The sequence below is a fragment of the Aethalodelphis obliquidens genome, unplaced genomic scaffold (assembly GCF_003676395.1).
Source record: "Aethalodelphis obliquidens isolate GAN/ISIS:26980383/991018 unplaced genomic scaffold, ASM367639v1 scaffold15, whole genome shotgun sequence".
NCBI classification, from domain to species: Eukaryota; Metazoa; Chordata; class Mammalia; order Artiodactyla; family Delphinidae; genus Aethalodelphis; species Aethalodelphis obliquidens.
The window spans coordinates 10647090-10664131 of NW_020837959.1; the positions used below are offsets into that span (position 1 = coordinate 10647090).

Here is a 17042-nt window from a genome sequence, read left to right on the forward strand (position 1 = left end):
TGTCATTAAGACCTCAGTAAAACAATGAAGACATTACTGGGAACCCCCCCTCAGGCAAGGTATTAGGGAATAAAACAATCTACACCACTCGGGTCCTATTGAGATTAATGAAAAAATTATGCCAAAAAAATCTCAGTTTCATTTTCCCGTGACGGGGCTTTGCATACATACAGTCAGTCTTGCCTTACACCTGATGATTTATTAAACTAATCTGCAGTGATCACCACTGATGTTCTCAACTCAATCTTGTCCTGGCTCATTTTCTAAGTAATTGTTTCTCATCAGTTCTGATAATGTTTTAATAGTGTTACCCATAATTTAGCCCCCAAGAATTAATAACAGGGGGGTAATATGGTGAAGCAGCTTGTGATGAGCTACACAAAATATAAACAGGTATGGTTTTTAATTAATCAGATTACTGCAAGGTTCTCTTCTTGCAGTCAGTCCATTCCTAGCTGGGAGGAATTCCCCAGGTTGGGCACTGTCACATACCGAGTGGGGTGAGCTCACCCAGCCCTCCCTCCCACCCTCTCTGTATTACCTTCACCCACCCGAGGCACCAGAGAGATGTGGGTGGGAAAACAGTGGGGATACCTCTTGTCTCCCAACATCTCCTTGCCTTTGTTCCTCAAGGAATGAAGCATGATGGATCTCTGACTCTGACTAAACCCTCTTCTGGGTCCCTCTTGTAGGGTCTGTGCTCAGAGAGTGGGACCTTTGTCCAGATTTTTGGCTCTAGTGTGTCCCAGTGTCATGATCCTATCATAATTGGGACCCTGGGGTTATGAGGAAGATGATAAATCTGACACTCAGGGAGACTTAAACAACAAGGTGCTTTTGTTGGAACAAAGTGTGGTTTGAGATAAAGGGCGTGGTGACCAGTCCAACATGGTTGGAAATCTAGGAACCTGTGGGCCCGTTGGTGATGGGGGTGGGGAACACCTAGTCAGGTCCAGGCCCTCAGGGCCCCCTGGAGACCTTGCTGAGAGGATTGCTCTTCCCCGAGGTCTGCATGCCTTCACCCTGGCATCTGGGGTCCCTTAGAGTGGAGGGTTTGGCTCTCAGTGAGCCCCAGGCTCGAGGAGGTCCATCTATAGGGTTTGGGGGTTGCCTGTGTAACAGGGGTGGAGACTAGAGCGTCTCCCTTTCTTCCTGTCAAAGCCTGAGGTGGGGTTATCTGGACCAACACATGAGGACGGGCAGGACAGCGGAGTTGAAGTGGAGGCTGCCTGTAGGGAAGTACGAAGAAAGGCTCTTATTATCGTCTTTTGTTTAAGACAGGTCCTGCCTATGCTTCCAACACCCTGAGGGTGTCAAAATGAGAGGAGGCTTCCCTCTGCCTTCTGAGCGGTCCTCCTGTGTTTGTGTGCTGAGCAGTGGGGTCCGGCTGCGTGGGCACCTATGGTCCTGGTCTACCCTGTGCACACCGACTACCACCCTAGGCGGGCACAGCTGCGCCGTGGGTTGCAGGGATGGCTTCTCCTGTAACTGCTGCCCACTGTCACTGTCCGCAGCCCTGAAGCCCAGTTTGGCTGGAGGCCAGTCATCTCCCAAGTTGGCTGAGACACTGTCTTCCTCCTTCCAGCTCCTCCGAGTGAGGACGAGGCAGGCTCCCACCTTTCTTTCCAGCTACGACCCACGCTCTCGAGGGGTTGGGGGGTGCGATGCCCTGGGGAGGCAGGGCTCCAGCGCAGCACATCCCACGTCAGTTAAGAGCCGCCTTGTCGGGCCCCGTGTTTGAGAATGTTAGTTAGTGTCTCAGAGCATGTGTTTCCCAGAACTGCCCAGCCTGGATCAGGTTCCTCTGCATGCCTGTCGGAACTGCCCTGCACTGGAGGTGGATGTTGTATGACCATACGTGGGCCTCTCCCACTTTGCTTTGGTTCCATGATGCCTTTCCTTGTATATAACCTTCAGCCCTCCTCCCCTCTTGGGCTTCCTGGAGGAACTGGAAGGGGTAGGGGAAAGTAGACCCCTGGGTGGGGCACATGGTAGGGGCCACATAGGAAATAAACTAAAAGGGCGTAGGAGGTAAAAAATGAAAATAAAAAACAACTGTTTTCTATTTACAAATTTAAATAAACAGAACAGCCTTCCCCGCGGTGTTTGTCTAAGGGTAGCAGCTTTGCTGCTGTGTAGGTCATGAAAAGGTTGGTGTAGAGTTTAGAACTTCCCATTCTGTTAATTTCTTAAAGAACAGTCGTCCAGAGTCTCCACACAAAAGCTCATGATTTAATGAGGAGCAGAAACAAAATCTCTGATTGTTGGTGTTTCAAATTTCATTGGCGTCCTCTGGCAAACACAAGTTGATCCTTCGCAGCTTCAATACCCTTTAGCCTTCAATATAAGAGCACATGCTGAATAGGGAAGAATGGCTGGTTGTTATGTTTATTTACCCTTACTACAAGCTGGGTTAACCTCTTCAAAACAGCTTTACTAAGCCCGTTAACCACACCACCCATATGACCTGTAGCAGCATCTCTAATGTGATGCAAATCTCACAGGGGACCATATGCACCAGCTCTGTGGCATTGTGTCTTCTTAGAGGCTACAAGTTTATTGCTGAGGGGGCCCTGTCCCAGCCATACATTTACAGGGGGGAAATGGCCTCAATGGCAAACAGTTAAACAGGGAAATAAAGGGAGAGAATGGATGGTCTTGTGCTTCTGCACATTTATTTTTTAATTGCTGGTAACTGTTGACCCAAAGCATTCACCCAGGATGAGGGCTTTCATAGTGATCACCTAGCAGTTCAAGGATAGGGATATTTCATTTTTGGGGGTGGTGGGGTGGTGGAGGTTAAAGTAATCAGTTTTGAAGATTTATTTTTAGAAGATATCTATATAAACCAGTATGGTACTTAATCAACTTTTCTATGCCATCTCTGTTGTTTTATCAGATTACTAGTGAAATAAACACCAACGCTTCATTGAGTTATTATTTTTTAAAAGGTTGGCCTTTCTTAAAACTATTTCTGGTGTCGAGTGAACAATGCACAATGTGGGAAACATCTAACATGAGCAGGGTGAAGGGAGTATACGCATTTGGGAAAGATCTGTTTCATTAAAGACCAAACTTCTCCTGGAACAGCCCATCTCTCTCCACTATTTTATCTCCCTGCGAAATCATAAGTCTGTACTTGTAACACATTCATGAACAATAAAATCACAAGCTTGGAATCAAAAAGAAGAAAGTTCATTTTTAGAGGAATAACTGGCCAGTGAGATAACCAAAAAAAAAAAAAAAAAAAAAAATGTCATTAACATGAACTGTAAATGAAGAAAGGCTCCCATCTGGCATACTAACAAGTTGCCTTGAGTATTATGGCTTGTCTTTAAGGAACCCACTGTATATGTTCAGCCCACCTGATGAGAGCTTCATTTAGCAGATCATTTTTCCTTGATGGAGATGGCAAGCCTAACAATGTTCTGGGCCTGCTTCAGTAATGGCATGTCGATCACACTCCCTCGGAAAGTAAAGGCTCCCTGGAAGACAGAGAATACAAACTTCCTGAAAGAATGCTCGGAAACTACAGGCTTCCTTTCTGCACACACTTGTACAACAAGAACATTTTAGATTCCACCTGAATTATACTGACTTTCCTACCCAACTTTTGAGAAAGCCAAAGTAAATTACAGGGGAAAGATTTCTTTTTTCCTCCTAAAAAGGAAAAAAAAAAAAAAAACCACTTCAGCATTTTAATGGAGAGGAAAAACATCAGGCACAAGGTATTGGAAACTGCTCATTTAACTCTTGAAATCAAGCAGAAAACAAGGGTGGAAGGAAAATGTAAATACTTCCTTATATACTTTTTGAAATACTGCATAGAACTGTGAAAACAGTAATATGCTCTGGCAACTGATTATTGTTTGAATAAATAATTGTATGATCAGGTTAAAGGAAGAATGCTTCCTTCTTGTTGTAACGTAATTGAGGGGTAACACTATCATGTGATGAGAAAATGTAAGGTAGGATTATACTGAGTAAAAAGAGATTCTTCTGTTGGTACACACTTCTGCAGAAAAGGATTACAATGACAGGGGACATGAGTCTGTAACAAAAAATCATAGGTCTGTTGAATGGTTAGCCTGGAAAGAACCTGCGATCTCCTGATTTATACCCATTTTACAGATTCACTTTTTAAAAACTTCTGCAAATACTCATTGAATGTGTCATGTGATCTCAGTGCTGTTCTAGATGAGGACTCTGATGCCCAGAGTAGTTAAGTGATTCTCCAAGGTCACTTGACTAGAAAAAGATAGAGCTGGGGCTAGTACTTGGGTCTCAGAACCTCAAGCCTTCATTAGAGACTCCCACATTATGATGATAAGGTAGTTTCTTTAGTGCCTCAGAAAAAGAATTAAATGGACAAAAGCAGTATGAATCTGAAATTAATGTCTGGTTATTCATGTTCTTTTAATCACTTCTTTTTGCTGTTTTCAATTACAGCTCTTCTTAATTCCCCTTCTTTCTACCTGTTGGTAAGGATGCTGGTGTGAGTGGGGAGCAGGTGGTCTTTTGAGACCTGAAGGTGGGTTGGAGCAATTATAATCCTTGGTGATGGTCCATTTGTATATACTGCCATCCATTTCTGGATTTTACAAGTACCACCTCTCAACAGTCAATGTTGTCATTATTCAGGACTTCTGGGATGGTCTTCTGGGCTCGCTGGAAACCCTCATCTCTTATAATAACATAGAGTTATACACAGAATGGAGGTTAAAAAAAATTGGCAGGGAATCCTTAGCAGTGACTTTGAAATTTGTTTTTTAATCAAGAGAGATTTAAAAGTCATTAGGATTAGAATTCTCACCAGTGCTTAGCCTTCTCAGCCCGAGAATGAGAAATCGGATTCATATGAACACCTGTGTTGCCTAAAATCCTATACCGTTAGGTCATTTTCCAATCTGCCCATTTTACTATTTATACTCCCAGATTGGTCTGTGCCTAATTTCATTCAACCTAGAGCTAATTTTAGTTGTCTCTGTGACCATGATGAATTTTATGAATTTGGTTAGAAGTTCTAAGGATATTCTGTGGGTTCGCATGACATGTGAAATCAGGGCATGGGACTCGTGCTGTTTTACAAGGCGAGAGTCTAGTTTTCTTATTGGAGTATATGATGAAGACCAAAGGCCTCCTGGTTATCCATCCACCACGTGGATTCTGGCCCTGTAAAACAGCACGTGTGTCCTGCTAAAGCTTAAATAATAGGCTAATAATAACAGAGATGAAATTAGCCTAGATGCACATGAAATCAAAATGATGCACAGAGAATCAAGATGACTTGGCTTTGGGTCTATGCCATGTTCCCTGACTGCGCTTTGGATTCCACATGCACGTCAAAGATGCAAAATATTTCATGTAGTTTTTCAAGACAGGGAAATCATTTCTTTCTTTTATGTGGCAGATTTTGCTTGACTTCCTTTGTTAAGCTTAAGCTGCAAAACAAAAGTTAACATTTTTGTTCTTTGTTTCCTTCATCTCTGCAAATTGAGGATTTTAGTGTTAAGAATCAAGACTTCCTAATACGAATATCCTCCTGCTTTCACATAGACCTAGAATATGGTTGTTTTTTTAACATATGGATCTACATGTGAAATGTGAACAGTCTGTTGGTCAGGATTTGGAAGAATGCAGCTTGTCAAAAGCTACCTGGATTTGTGGGGAGGGTTTGAAACATTCCTTAATGTGTGATCATAGATAAGTTTCGGTTTCACAGCTCAGTGCGTTTCTGAGAAACTGGTGTACCATTTTGAAAAGAAGAAGGAACTTCCATCAGCTTGAAGATTCAGAATATAATTTGGTTTAAAATGCCTCTAAGTAGTAACTCATTCATGGTTGAAAGCCTTAACAACCATGACTACAACAATAATAATAGCTATAATTTCTTGAGCAGTTGCTAGCCCCAGGACTGTGCCTGGTCCTTGACATGTTTTATTTCAGGTAATGCTCGTAAAAACACTGTGAGGTAGATACTATGACCCATCCCCATTAACAAATTTTTTTTTTCTTTTCAATTGTAGTAAAAACACATAACACAAATTCACCATCTTAACCATTTTTAAGTGTATGAGTCTGTAGTGTTAAGTAGATTCACACTATTGCACAACAGATCTCCAGAACTTGTTCATCTTGCAAAAGTGAAACTCAGTACCATTATAGACAACTACTCTCCATTCCCCCTCCTCCATCCCCTGGCAATGAGCATGTATTCATTTGTTTCTATGAGTATATATCCATCCCCATATTATAACTGAGGAAACCGAGGCATGAAGAAACTTGTATGAGTCTGCCCTGTAGCTCACTAAGTATACAACTGGTATAAAACCTAGCTCTATTTGATCCAAAGCGTGTGCTCCAGGCTTACGCCCTGGGCTTGTGGATTGTTCTCCGAGTGGGTTGCCTGGCCGCCTGAATCAGAATCATCTAATCGGGAGGTGGCTTGTTAAAATGCAGATTCTTGGGCTCCATCCTATCAGGTTTCATGCAGAAGGTCCGAGCGTTGGCCAGGAACCCTCTGATGATTCTAATGCACATTGAAGTTTGAGAAGCTCTGTGTTTTAGCTCTCCTGGGTAGAAATGGTTAGGCTGGCTTTTAAATGGGTACAACACTCCATCCCTGCTCTCAAGGACCTAAAATTTGCAGGAAGAGCATGGAAGCAGGTGCCATAAAACACAACAAGAATTAGAGAAAAAGCCAGTGTTATGAATAGGGAGATCAGAGGCCTGAAAAGGCTGCCCTTCTTACCAATCAGGACCATGTTTGCCATTTCACACTGTTGACTTAGACATGATATTGTATACCTAGTGCATGTCATGCGTTTCCCGCTAGAGCTGTCATGGGGCTCCACCTCTGTGCACAACGGGCTTTTATTCAGCAATTACCTATTGAGTTATTTGTTGTAATAAATCACTAGTCAGCCACTTTGGCACATCTTACTATACACATGTCTATGGCTTCAGCCTCCTGGAAATGAAGAGCAGTATCACCTTTGCATAGGTGTTGTCTGTATAGGAAGGAAAACAATTACTTATTGGGCTGTACTTTTTCTAACATCTGGGTCATTGCCTGGTGGTAAGATAGGCATTGAAATAACATGAACTTTATCAGACCTTGAAGTTCTTCAATGGGGGAGAATCTGACTTACAATTTGATGGCAAAAGGACTGGTGATCATGATGGTGGTGATGACAAGAGTAATAACATTTATGGGAAATATTCATATATTTCACATTTCTGGCACTTAGCACTTGAGAATTTTTTTCTGTAGAGTACTAAAAGAGTACTTTTCTAGCATCCATAAATTGATCTAATGCTTTCCCTACTCATTGTATTTTCAAATAACTTCTTTGGGCATTCAGGGAGTTCTCTTTGGCACATTCCCATGCTGATGTTGCTGTGTCAGAATTAATGATAACATTTTAGCACAGCTGCTATATGCCTTCTTTTTCAGAGTGACACTTTATTTCTTCCTCTATGATGCTAAGTCTTATGCCCAATAAATTATTTACCTCATTACAGTTCCCAGTGAATTCCTAAAACTTTTAGTCAATGTTGGTCACTATGGAATTTGTCTTTAGGACCTTGGTTATACCCTCTTCTTGCTAAAATCTCTCAGGCCCAGCCCTGACTTCCCATCACATAGCTCTTCCTTACTCCCAAAGTTAACTGCTCCTTGATACCCCTCAAAATGGGGAATATGATGCTCTCACAGAGACACAGATGGGCACTGTTTCATTCTTTCTTTCCTGTTTTTCAAACTATCACACTTGGAGTCCTTGGACAGGCCCTAGTATGGCCTTGGTCCCCTCACAATTTGGTTAAGGGGTAAGGATTTAAGTTTGGTAACCAGACACCCAAAGCTCAGTGTGGAGGCTGCCTGGCTCCCAAGCTGGCTAGTAGAGGTCTTGCTGAGAGAGTGCTGGGATACCTTCCTAATTGGGACCGTGATGTTATTTTTCTAAAATATCAGATAAGATCATCCATTTGCTTAAACCTTGCTCTGGTTCCCTTTGGACTTACAAAATCAAGTGCAGTCTCCTTAGCTGGGGGCCCAGGGCTCCCCACGGTGAGACCAGGCCCTGCCTCTGCTCTCAGCTTAGTCTCCTGCCAGTCTACACATACACACACACCCCTCTACACCTCTCCCACAGGCTCTGCTCTCTGCTCTGATAGTCCTTTCCCTGTCTGTCCAGCAAACTGCTCCTTATGCTTCAAGATGTCAGAAGATGTCATGTCCGTGAATCAGTTTTAGACTTCCCTGGTTGGGCTCATTTCTCTCCTTCCTTCCCTTATACATCCTCCTGTAACAACACTTGTCACATTCTACTGTAATTATCTGTTTACGTCGCTGTCTTTCTCACTGTGTTGGGAAGCCCTTGAGGACAGGGGCTCATATATCTTTGAATCCCCAGAATCCAGCACCCAAAACATGGTTCTGAAGCTTGTGTCTTTTGTGGGGCCTGAGCTGGGTGACTGAGGGGACAATGACTTGGGAAGATAGAATCACTCTTACCTTTCTGCTCTCCTTTATCTGCAAGTGTCTTTCTGTGCCACTTGATCTTTCCCTGGTCTGGTAATACTCCCTGGTTAGTTGGCCAACACTTGCTGAGCCTCCAGGAGGACACAGGGACTGACCTAAACAAATGTGATGTTGGGCTGGGGTCAGGTTAACTCATGCAAATGACTTAACGGTTAAAGTGCAAGCGAGTCTATCTGTAAGTGGGGCTTAAGGAATTAGAAGCTGCAGAGAGAAAGAGCCATCAAAACGGGGTGGTTTGGCCTCGGAGGGGCTTTGGGGAACAGTACTTTATTTATTTATTTAGCTGTGCCGCATAGCATGCGTGATCTTCGTTCCCCAACCAGACACTGAACCTGGGCCCTCAGGAGTGAAAGTGTGGAGTCCTAACCACTGGACCACCAGGGAATTCCCAAGGGAACGGGTACTTTTAAAGTCAGCTTTAGAAGGTTAGAGATGCCAAATGAAGGTCAAGAGAGGGGCAGGGGAAAAAGAGCAGTGTATCCATATGTGCAAGTGGGGTTGGCCTTCTGTGTTCGACAAGAGCCCCCTGTACTTCTGGTCATCAGTGACTCAATAGATAAGCAAAATGAAGGACCACAGTACGAGTTACTGGATCTGTCTGTTGATGAAGGGGTTTCTCTAGGGCCTGAGGAAAGGGAGACTAATCTAGCCTCAATGAGAGCAATCTGGAAGAGGGACAACAGACTTTCCTCACGACAAAGCACACAGGACTCAGTCCCTGCTTGATGCAGCCAGACTGGGACCCACAGGGCTCCCTCTGTTCTTGCTCCCTGCCCTGGGGGACCCAAGGGGGCCCTGGACCCTGAGGGGAGGAAATTGAACCACTTGTTTCCTTTCCTTTATTCTGGGTAATTTTTTCTCTGTTCTAGAGTAGTCTGGGGATCCAACAATCTGATTTACAGATAGAAAAATTGCAGTTCAGTTATTAGTTCATCTTTTTAAAGCAACTTATGAGTAGGATAGGACTAGAATCTTCGGTTTTTCACCCCAAATCTCAAACTCTTCCCACTAATCAGTATACCTCAAAGCATGTCTGGTAACCATGGTACATAAGATGATTATAGAAAAAATTAATATCAAAAAATTTTAATATACATTATTTTACATATACTATATTTAAAAATTTATTTTGATGTGATTTATAAAAAATAACTAGCATATCTAAACTGTTATTTCAGAGATTTTTTTTTTTGCGGTACGCAGGCCTCTCACTGTTGTGGCCTCTCCCGTTGCGGAGCACAGGCTCCGGACGGACGCACAGGCTCAGCGGCCATGGCTCACGGGCCCAGCCGCTCCGTGGCATGTGGGATCTTCCCGGACTGGGGCACGAACCCGCGTCCCCTGCATCGGCAGGCGGACTCTCAACCACTGTGCCACCAGGGAAGCCCCCAGAGATATTATTACTTAGAATGAGGCTGAAAAAATTAATGACATATAGGTAAGGCCCAGATAAGCAAGTATGTGAAAATGCAATTTTAATAACTGACTTGGGAATAACTGAAATGCAACGTGCTTCCATTCTGAGTTTCCACTTGGAAGCTTTTACTATAATTATTATGATGGCAGAAATACCAAAGGATATTTTCAGTGAGAAAAAATTCACTAATAAAAATGTGAATGACATTTTAAGTCCTCAAAAAACCCAAAGCATTTGTAAGAAGGATTAAAGGAGGTGACGTTTGATCTTTGTATGTGCTTCTGAATATCAGTAACCCTTTGTTTTATGGATAAATCATCTTTTAAAACTGCCATCGAGAGTAAAAGAATACTATTGAGGACTTGGGGAATAGAGAACATGTTTTTCTTTTTTTAACACTTTAAATTGTAGTGATAATTTGATAGGTATTTTAATATTTTGAATTAAAATTCAATAATCATTCACTCTATGACCAGAGAATTTACAGATCTTAATATATCTCTACTTGAAATTTCTAAAAGCTCAACTGAAGTCTTTCAACATGGGCAATTCACATTTGGCTAATCTGTCCTTACTACTAGCACTGAAATTCTCACAGGTGATATTCCATGGCCTTAGATGGGGAGACCCTTTAAATGATTCATAAGAATGTAACAGCTGAAATATTTGAAGGGGGTTTGTTTTGTGCCCGACTGGGGAATATAGTGACAGTTCGGGCCTACTGAACTGCTTCAACAGGATCCCTTCAGCCCCTGCCTCAGAGCACAGCCTCTGAGGGGGTGTCGGGTGCTGGGTATCCTGCATCCTGAGCAGCCTGTTGGATTTATTTTCCAAGTTCTGAAAGGTGGAAAAGTCTGGAGAAGCTCCCTCCTTATCCCTCCCCCTGTCTTTCCCCTGTGGCTCTCTGGCTTGAAAAAAGAGCACAGAACCCTCCATGGAGAATGGGATGGAGGGTCCTGTATGCCCCCCAGTGCAGTTCCAGCTGCCAGGTCAGTGCTGCCTGAGAGGATGTGGGGAATCACCTGTCCAAGCGGCCCCTCTGTATTTAATTCTCTTAAATCCATTTAAAAGAATTTAAAAACTTATCAGCCGGAGGAGATACGAATCAGATGCAGGTGACCAGCAGTTGGGAGCACAGCTATGCCGGAGGCAGTGGTGAAACAGGACAGTTTTCAGCAGACGGTGAGAAGGAAAAGGAAGACCACTAGTGAAGACAAATGGCCTGACACGTTTATAAAAAGAACGTGGGACCTGAGTGGATGTAAAATGAAGGGACATCATTAACATCTTGCTTTTTAAAAAGGAAGCACGAAATTATTTAGCTTTAGCCCTACACAGGAAATAGAAACACTCATGTGTTGGACACTGGTAAGATTAATTTGGGACTTTACCAATAGTTTTACGAAGCTGGAGGAGTAAAGAAGAATAAGTAGAAGATTTGGAAGATGAATTTGGCAGGGAAGATGGAGGTGGCTGAACAGTAGGGAGGAGAGCTGAGGTGAATGTTTAGGTCAATTATCTTAATATGTGACCAGTCCTGAGTTGTCTACTTGCCCAGATGGAGGGTCTCAGTGGACCAGAGCATCCTTACTTCACAAACGGATAGGGAGACCAAAGGTGCCTTCTGTTTTTAAAATTCTTCTCAGAACCCACTAAATGCAGGCAACAGGATTTATCTTTTAAAATATTCAGGCAAAATGATGAGACAGGAATAGACAAGTCTTTATTTTAAATATCTTTTGATAAGGAGATCTGGAAAAGTCAGGCCAAGTATGCCACATGGAAAGCTACCTACCGAGGTGAAACAATTGGATTTATAAGCATATTGCAATCTAAAGGGGTTTCCACATATGCTAGCACATTAGACGTTGTGCTTAATTTTCTGTTTTTTAATAGCTTTATTGAGGTATAATTTGCATACCATAAACTTCACCCATTGTTAAGTGTATAATTTATTGACTTTTACTAATTACATAGAGTTCTGCAACTATCACCTCTCAGATTTCTTCTGAAACTAGAAATCTTGGAAAATATTTTATTTTTAATCCTGAGATAAATGTGTAAATACTTGCATTTAATTCAGAATATTTTATGTCAAATTTAAGCTGATATTGCCTATAAGAAAAGCAGAAAATGAGGGCCTTTTTATAGCAGCTTGCAGCTAAGACCAATAATATTAAACTTCTATTTTAAATGCTGTAGCATTATTCTTTCTTTGGAAAATATATCTAAATGAACTAACATTAACTAGAAGGCACTTTAAACTTTAAACATTTACTAAAATACAACTGATGAAATAATTGGTGAAAAATTTTCTTTCAACTTTTCTAGAAGGGAAAAAAGGTCAGTACCATATATATTGTTAAAAAGTAAAATGAACAATTTCTTTTTAGCACTGTCAGAAATTTAGAAACCAGTTAGCTAAACAGTATTTACTAAATGTATATTGTGTACCTATTTCCATCCAAGATGCTGCAGGGAGATCTGTGATAGAAAGAATTCTTTACTCTCTGGGGTAGTGGTGGAAAATTCCCCCACTTTTTTTTTTTCATTGAGGTCCACTAACCTAAAATGAAAAAAAAAGAGAATTCTAGAAACTCTTGATTTATATTTCTTAGTAAAGTAAAAGCTCCATTTGGCTGCTTTTAATATAAAAAGAATTACAAAATTCTTTAATAAGTACCACAAAATATTAAAAGAATGTTCTGAACTTCTCTATTATAATCAGCTGAAGGAGAGAAGGCATGGGGTAGTGGCAGGGTGTGGAGGTGATGTGGTGAGAAAGGAAGAGAGATATAAAGAAAAAGAGGAAACAAAAAAAAATCCATGGAAAGAGGAACGGGGAAGGAACAGGAAGGACATATTCAGAAACACACATGCAGACCCACACATCCTAAGAGGGATAAATACCGTAAGAGGAAAAGAGAGAGAAAGATGTCCAAGGAGTAAAACCGTCCTTTCATGGCCCTTATTTGGCTCTTGCTATTAAAGGCACTGAAAGGCATGGTGTGTTTTTGCAACCACAGGTGTAACTGAAAACAGGACTTTGGGAACTTGTCCTTTGAGTGAGATGAAACTGAGCTTGGGGCCAGATATGGCCGCTTTGCCAAAGGCCCCCCGGTCTTGCTCTGAGAGTTTCCAACATACCTTAGGAGACTGAATGACTAATAAAACAGAATGAGGTTTGCAGTGATCAGAGCCAAGAAGTCTTTCTGGGGCAGGGCAGTGGACAAGCGCAGGGTTCAGAACTGAGAAGGAAGGAGCGATGTGGGGAATAATAGCTAGGAAGTTTGGGAAGGTACAGGGATACTCTCTGTTCTTTCCTTCCTCATCAGTTTCTGCTCATGCAAAAAAAAAAAAAGGGCATGATTAAGAAAAAGATTCTAATCTGAACTAATGAAATTCATATTTTGTTTGTGACAATACTTTTAAAGCTCTATCTAGTTTTGGTCATTAGCGTGCAGATTCATTGTGACCGAATTGAAACCAGATTTAAGCTTTGTTCTTATCTTTATTTACAAAGTGAGCTCCAAATTCTGGTCAGGTCTCTATAACCACCTTGGCTGTGAGTGACCTTGGGTAACTTCCAAACCCAAGTTGGGTCTCAGTGTATTTTGTAAGTTGTAAACCGAAGGGATTTAACTAGAATATTTCTGAGATTTCATCTAACAGAATTAAATTTTTTAAAATTTTAATTGAGCAAGAAAAAAATTCTGAAACATATAAACCAGAAGTATTTTGATTAAAATATTCTTCAGAATGTGTTATAAATTAAGGATGAAACAAACAACTTTAAAAATTATCAGACTTAACCTACATACAAAATCTCTTATCCTCTAACACTAAATCAGCCACTTGCCACTAAGCCTATGTGAAATAGGATATGATCAGCAGTAAAACTGTACTGCCTTGCTTTAAACGTTTAGAAATCTGCAATTTGTTGTTAATCAAATCAACCTTAAAGTCACCATTGGCAGACTCTCAAATTTTCTAAGAACTTGACTTTTTAAAGTCAAAATTATGCGATATAGTTCTGAAGATTTTCAATGAACAAGGAAATAAATGGAGAAATGCAATAACTAAGCATCTTAAAAATAGAGTGATGTCCCTTCCTCTTTCATTTTCACTGGCAATCACTCAGTTCTGATTTTAGCATTTCTGCTTACAAATAAAGGGGGCAAGGCTGTGGGCAGTGGGATGCATGAGTGTGGGAGGGCACACTGTTGTCTATTAGTGGAATCAACCCCTTCCTTTGACAAAGACAACAACCAAATCTTTGGATGGTTTATTTGATCTGCGTGAAAGAGTGGCAGTGGGATTTCTGGCACTTGAATAAGCGGAAACAATATTTTTGGCTAGAGAGACTTCTGAGTTCTCTCAGGGAGCCTTCTAGAAGGCCATCTGGACCAAACAGTATTTCTTTTGTAAAGCCCTGCATTTGGAAACACAAACGAAAGGTGTCTGAGCCGTAATCAGATACCTATGAAAATAATTTGCTTTCAATATTGGGGAGGGGGAATTATTCTTTGTAATTTTCTAGACGAAAAGACTTACATGAGGGAGAAAACCTTTTTCTTTTTTCTTTCTTTATTAAGATATAAGTTCCCAATTTATATTCCTATAGAGGATTTGCTTATTAATGTAAACATGTTAATCTGCATTATTGCTCTCTCGAGTGAAGTTAGGATGTATCAGTTATGTGTGTTGTTTATAGTTGTTATGTCAGCTAGTGACCTTACTTTTGACCTTATAATTACTAGTGGAACCTAGATTTTAAAGGTGGACACTTTCCCTTCCTCGGTTTTTACCCAGCTTGCGAATCTATAATGAACAAAAAATATTGAAAAATTTAAACAAAATCCTTCCAAAACCAAATAAAGCATTTACAGATTTACTATGAATAGAGTGCTTAGAATACTGAAAATGAAGCAAAGCTTCATATTGGTAGCCAGACACTGCAGAAATATGAATATTTTAGCAAAGTACCTTTAAAGATCGATCTCATGTAATACATGTTGCTATTCTTAATACCTTTTGCTATTTTTTCATATTTTTCTGTTTGAGCCACCATTTGAAAAGAAATGGTAAATTCTTAATGTAGGATTTCCTGGGATTATCAATCATTTTAAAAAAGCAACTGACTATTTCCTTTAGCTGTCATTTTTGCCTAAGAAGTGATGAATTTAGCACTGAGTTTATAATATAGATGTGAAAAAATAGTAGCATACATATATGAATATATATATATATAGTATAAATATGTATATGTATTTACTTATATACAAATTACAGTTTCTACTGATATCATCTAATATTAACTAATTATTTGCTTGGGATGATTTCAATTATCCAATTTCATACTAGATACAGTTCTTAGTTGATAACAAAACAAGTGTTAAAATCATATTTTAAATTGAACAATGCTAAATTCAGTTCTGAATGGAGAATTTTCAAATATTGGAATCATTGTTATTACGAAAAAATGACATCAAAAATGAAATTAACTTTTAAGAAAATACTTTACAAATTTAAAACAAATCACATGGGAGTGATTTATCCCGGCTAAACTATTTCACCAAATAATTTGAGACTAAAATAGTTAATGACATACAGGTTGTATCTCAAATTATATTTTTCTGGAAGGATGAAAGAAAAAATCAAGTGTGATTAATAGTGTGGATATATACCTCACAATTGGTGTCAGCTAAAGTAGAAATATTTTAGCTTATGGGAATTAAAATAGGAGCATAGAGCATGTGGAATGTTTAAACTTTTTCCAACAGATTTTAATGAGTCCCTAATATCAATCTATAGCCCTAATTCTTATGATGGGGACTGTCATGCCAGACAACATTTTTTAGCCTGAAAATAAATATCTTTAGTTTCCTGAAACAAAGCAGTCACAAGTATCATTACCTGCCAAACAGAGACAGATTATATGAGCAGATAGTGATTTTTTATTATTTTTTAATGTAAAGTATTTTTTAGCCAACATTAGACTAAGGGCATCAAACTTTATTTCCTTAGAACTTTTAATTAATATAGAACAAAAAAAATTCCCGTGATACTAAAGACTAAACCCCAATAATTTATCTACTTGTGATCTAAGTATTCTCATGAAGTTTGTTATTTGGAGGGGACAAGAAAAAAAAAGGTAGAACTTTAATTTTTGAATAATAATATTATTATCACTATAGAAAATACTAATGATCCAGCACTAACTGTGAACTTCAGCTATACCTTTCATCTTAGGGCAGAATATAATTTAAGATGGGAGCAGGAAGTAGAGAAAAACAATGATACATAATTTTGCCTTCTTGGGTCATTTCTGCTTGAAAGCATTACTTGAATGAAATTTTCATCAGAGGGCGAAAAAAGGTCTTTTAGAAATTTATAAGTATCTCACTAGGACACAAACCATCAGTTTCCCATTGTTGAGAGAGTCACCTGTGCTCTGGACAAAGTATCCGAGGGTTTATGTTTTCATCAGTGAGTCACATTTGAAATAAAACAGATTAGATGTTTGTTGGAAGCAATATTTTATACAACTGAGCGACCTATTTATACTAAATCTTTAAAAACAGAACCTACATTATTTAAACCCCAAGACCCCTCAAGACCCAGAGTCACCTACCTGCAGACCCAATTTTTGTGACCAGCCAATTTATAGGCAAGGTGAAAGAAACATGCGGACTGGATAAAATAACCATATGTCCCCACTGGAAGCCCCATTACTTGAATCATTTAAACCTTGCTGGACAAAGCACCAGGAGAATTTGCTGTAGGAAACAAACCTACACGAATGGGGCAGGGAAGAAATGACCTAATAGTTAGTCTCCCTTCTGCTCTAATTTCTATGGTTCTGTGTTAAGAAAAGCTATTCTACCACACTGTTGTGAAAGCATATGTCCCAACAAGAGGGCATTTCTTATTTAAAAAAAAAAAAAAAAAGTTCAGAATTTAACATCTAAGTTGCCATCATCAAAAGGCAAGGACACTTTAGGGCAATTTTCCCTGGGAATAGCACTTTCAAGATATAATGGAAAAGTGCTGTTTTTCCCTCATTCAAGAACTTAAATG

At 40.0% G+C, this 17042-nt stretch overlaps 1 protein-coding gene across 8 annotated transcripts in view; it reads right to left on the reverse strand.

Moving 5' to 3' along the window:
- The window catches only part of CLYBL (citramalyl-CoA lyase), a 255557-nt gene that overhangs the window by 12169 nt on the left and 226346 nt on the right, over window positions 1–17042 (reverse strand). For 2 of the 8 annotated variants that reach the window (XM_027115900.1, XM_027115905.1), the window contains 2 exons: window positions 3366–3485; window positions 2211–2337 (listed from right to left, as the gene is read on the reverse strand). In XM_027115900.1, coding sequence (XP_026971701.1) covers window positions 3390–3485 — 96 coding nt within the window. In that variant the 3' untranslated portion in view covers window positions 2211–2337; window positions 3366–3389. Of the gene's footprint in view, window positions 1–2210; window positions 3486–8518; window positions 8641–9855; window positions 9961–12416; window positions 12529–17042 lie in introns of those variants that run through there. The other 6 variants (XM_027115902.1, XR_003434655.1, XR_003434656.1 and 3 more) reach the window with 6 other exon arrangements.